Source organism: Brachypodium distachyon, chromosome 2 (assembly GCF_000005505.3).
Source record: "Brachypodium distachyon strain Bd21 chromosome 2, Brachypodium_distachyon_v3.0, whole genome shotgun sequence".
Taxonomy (NCBI): domain Eukaryota; kingdom Viridiplantae; phylum Streptophyta; class Magnoliopsida; order Poales; family Poaceae; genus Brachypodium; species Brachypodium distachyon.
In genome coordinates, this window is record NC_016132.3 from 55,460,271 (window position 1) to 55,462,636 (window position 2,366).

General features: G+C 42.4%; 1 protein-coding gene across 2 annotated transcripts; it reads right to left on the bottom strand.

The window, feature by feature from the left end:
* LOC100837766 lies at window positions 1-2,366 on the bottom strand. 2 transcript variants are annotated; one of them, XM_014898194.2, is made up of 8 exons: window positions 2,176-2,366; window positions 1,996-2,033; window positions 1,841-1,905; window positions 1,609-1,706; window positions 1,322-1,430; window positions 1,185-1,198; window positions 554-655; window positions 1-469 (listed from the first exon to the last, which is right to left on the bottom strand). In XM_014898194.2, the coding sequence occupies exons 1-8, from the start codon at window positions 2,242-2,244 to the stop codon at window positions 245-247; spliced, it is 720 nt and encodes a 239-aa protein (XP_014753680.1). In that variant the 5' UTR covers window positions 2,245-2,366; the 3' UTR covers window positions 1-244. The 2 variants fall into 2 exon arrangements, with proteins under 2 accessions (XP_014753680.1, XP_003564827.1); XM_003564779.3 differs by having other exon boundaries at window positions 1,996-2,063; window positions 2,176-2,364.

The window sequence follows — 2,366 nt, forward strand, 5'->3', positions numbered from 1 at the left end:
TGGCATAATCTCCCCAAAATCTAACATATTTTTGCATCAAGTTCTGAAGTGTATGTGTTCAGTAGGCAGGTACTACCACACCACACATATCCTAAGTGATGTGTCACTTGCAACTTGCAAATCAGCTGTGATGTCTTGTCTGAAAATTGTTTGCTTGCTCTTCTGAACTACTACATTCATCAGTGGATACACAGCCATGATTCAAGTAAGCAGCAGTGCACAAAAGACTTTCTTCTCTGAACTATCAGGAGGAGGGATCCTCCTCGGTAGCCACATCAGAATCAGCCTGCACCTCCCCAGAAGCCTCATCAGAGTCAACTTGCACCTCCTCAGAAGCCTCATCAGAGTCAGATTCCTTCTCAAGCTGCAGAATCACATTGAACCTGAACGACGAACCCGGCGTAAACGATGACTCGAGGTCACCTTCCGATTGGGTTGTCGCAATCTCAGGGTTCACCTTCAGGTTTTCCTGTATGAGTAGCAAGCCAGTGTCATTTTCTGGATACAAAAGTCAAATGTTGTCTTATCTAGTTTTACTTGAAATGGTACTGACCTTCTTGACAAAATCTCCGACAGTGACACTAAGTATTTCCTGAAGGATGAACTTTGTGACCCGGCTTTTGCCCAGCATTGCCAGGAGAATGCTGCTTGGTATCTGAATACAGTACAAGAATTCAAATTCTGTAGTCAGTTATTAATGGGGGCTTAGTACATGCGTGCAAACTTGATGTAACTTATGTCTAGCCGTGTCTCTCTTCATTGTAGTATTTAGTAGCCAACACTTTTGGTTGAAATATTAGTTGGTAACAGTTGCACGTGTGCACTTTCGATGGAAATGACTCTCTGTTTGCCTTTATTTCTGAACAAGGACGGTAACCTGAAAGAGATTATTATTCTGGGGAAGAGTTGGTAAATAACCACCTTAAGTACTACTCCCCCCGTTCCATAATTCTTTTCTCAAATTTGCCCAAAAATGGATGTATCTATTCCTAAAAAATGTCTAGATACATGTAATATTTTGACAAGAATTATGGAACGGAGGAAGTACAGAGTACTTATCATTGGGAAAAAAAAATCAAGTGAATGTATACGTGAAATAAAAGGGAAATTAGCAATTAAAAGTGGCAATCCCGGAAAGCAAGCCCCATTTGGAAATGAGGCGTGAAAGGTTCATAGGCACTTACGTTTGATGTTTTCCCTTCAATTGTCCAATAGATGTCCATGAAGAAAGATGCAACAAAACTCTTAGAAGGTTCAATCACTTTAAGTAAACAAATACAAAATGTTCCTTCCAAGAAAATGAGGATCAACAATTAAATACCTCCCTTGGACCTTCTGAAACCTGGAACCGGTGGCGCATCACGAGCCAAGCTCGTCAGAGCTTCATCAAACACCTTCTGTGTTGCCTTCCCAGGCAAATCAATTCTTAACTGCAGACAAACATTACCAGCATCAAGAACACTCACTTCAAAACAGCTGTATGTCAGTATGTGTCTTACTATTAAGTTGACGAGAAATGTCTGTATAAACTGACATGACCTGAAAAAATTTAAGTAAGTTTGTAGATGTGGACAAGTTCAACATGCCCAGCCGAGTTTACAGTCTCACATTGATATTTTCGTCGTCGCGCGAAACAACGGTTGTCTTGAAGTTATCCAATGACAGCCCGGTCTTCTCCTCCTCTTGGGCAACCGAGGAGCCCCGACCTGCAGTTATCTGAAAATCTTAAGGTACAGTGTCTGATTCTGAAGCTTTGGCACGACATTTGAACATTATAAAACTGGTCATCAAGTACATATGAAGTACTTCTCCGGGCATTGTGGCAGAAGTTGCAGCTAACCTGATCGAACTGCTGACACTGGAAGGAATGTATGCCTCAAACTTCTCCCGGTAGAAATAAGCCACCTGGTAAAATTAACCACAACTGTCCTATCACAAACTGAAGACTGAAAGGAGCAAGCAACAACCATGGTACATTGAAAAATTAGGTTTTACCCATGGGCATGCGTGGGACGATTGCAACCATCGCCTGTCTTGATGTGAATATGAACCAGATCAGTCATCTATAACAAGATTAAATCAATAGTAAAGCCAATCCTTTACAATGCAAATAAACACTCGTAAATTAAGAACTCCTGCTTGTGCTGATTGTACAGTTCAGGGATCAACGGGAACCTGAAACTGGGAGTAGGTGCGGAATCGCGGAGCAAGCCGAAGCTTTGGGAACGTTGCGGCTGAAGCCATGAATGCGGTGCGAGTTTCTCTGTGCTACTCCGTATCAGGCTCTGCGATTTCGGAGAAGGGGGAGAGCTGGCAAGAACGGGAGTCGTAAAATGTTATCCGAAACTATCTCCAGCGAGGAAAGG

What these genes read in the sequence shown, in the direction of transcription:
- LOC100837766 (XM_003564779.3), bottom strand. Translation starts at nt 2,244, where the DNA reads ATGGCTTCAGCCGCAACGTTCCCAAAGCTTCGGCTTGCTCCGCGATTC. An exon ending in GCACCTACTCCCAGTTTCAG is followed by an intron (nt 2,064 to 2,175) that starts GTTCCCGTTGAT and finishes ATCTTGTTATAG; the next exon opens with ATGACTGATCTGGTTCATAT. An exon ending in GCGACGACGAAAATATCAAT is followed by an intron (nt 1,431 to 1,608) that starts GTGAGACTGTAA and finishes GTTTGTCTGCAG; the next exon opens with TTAAGAATTGATTTGCCTGG.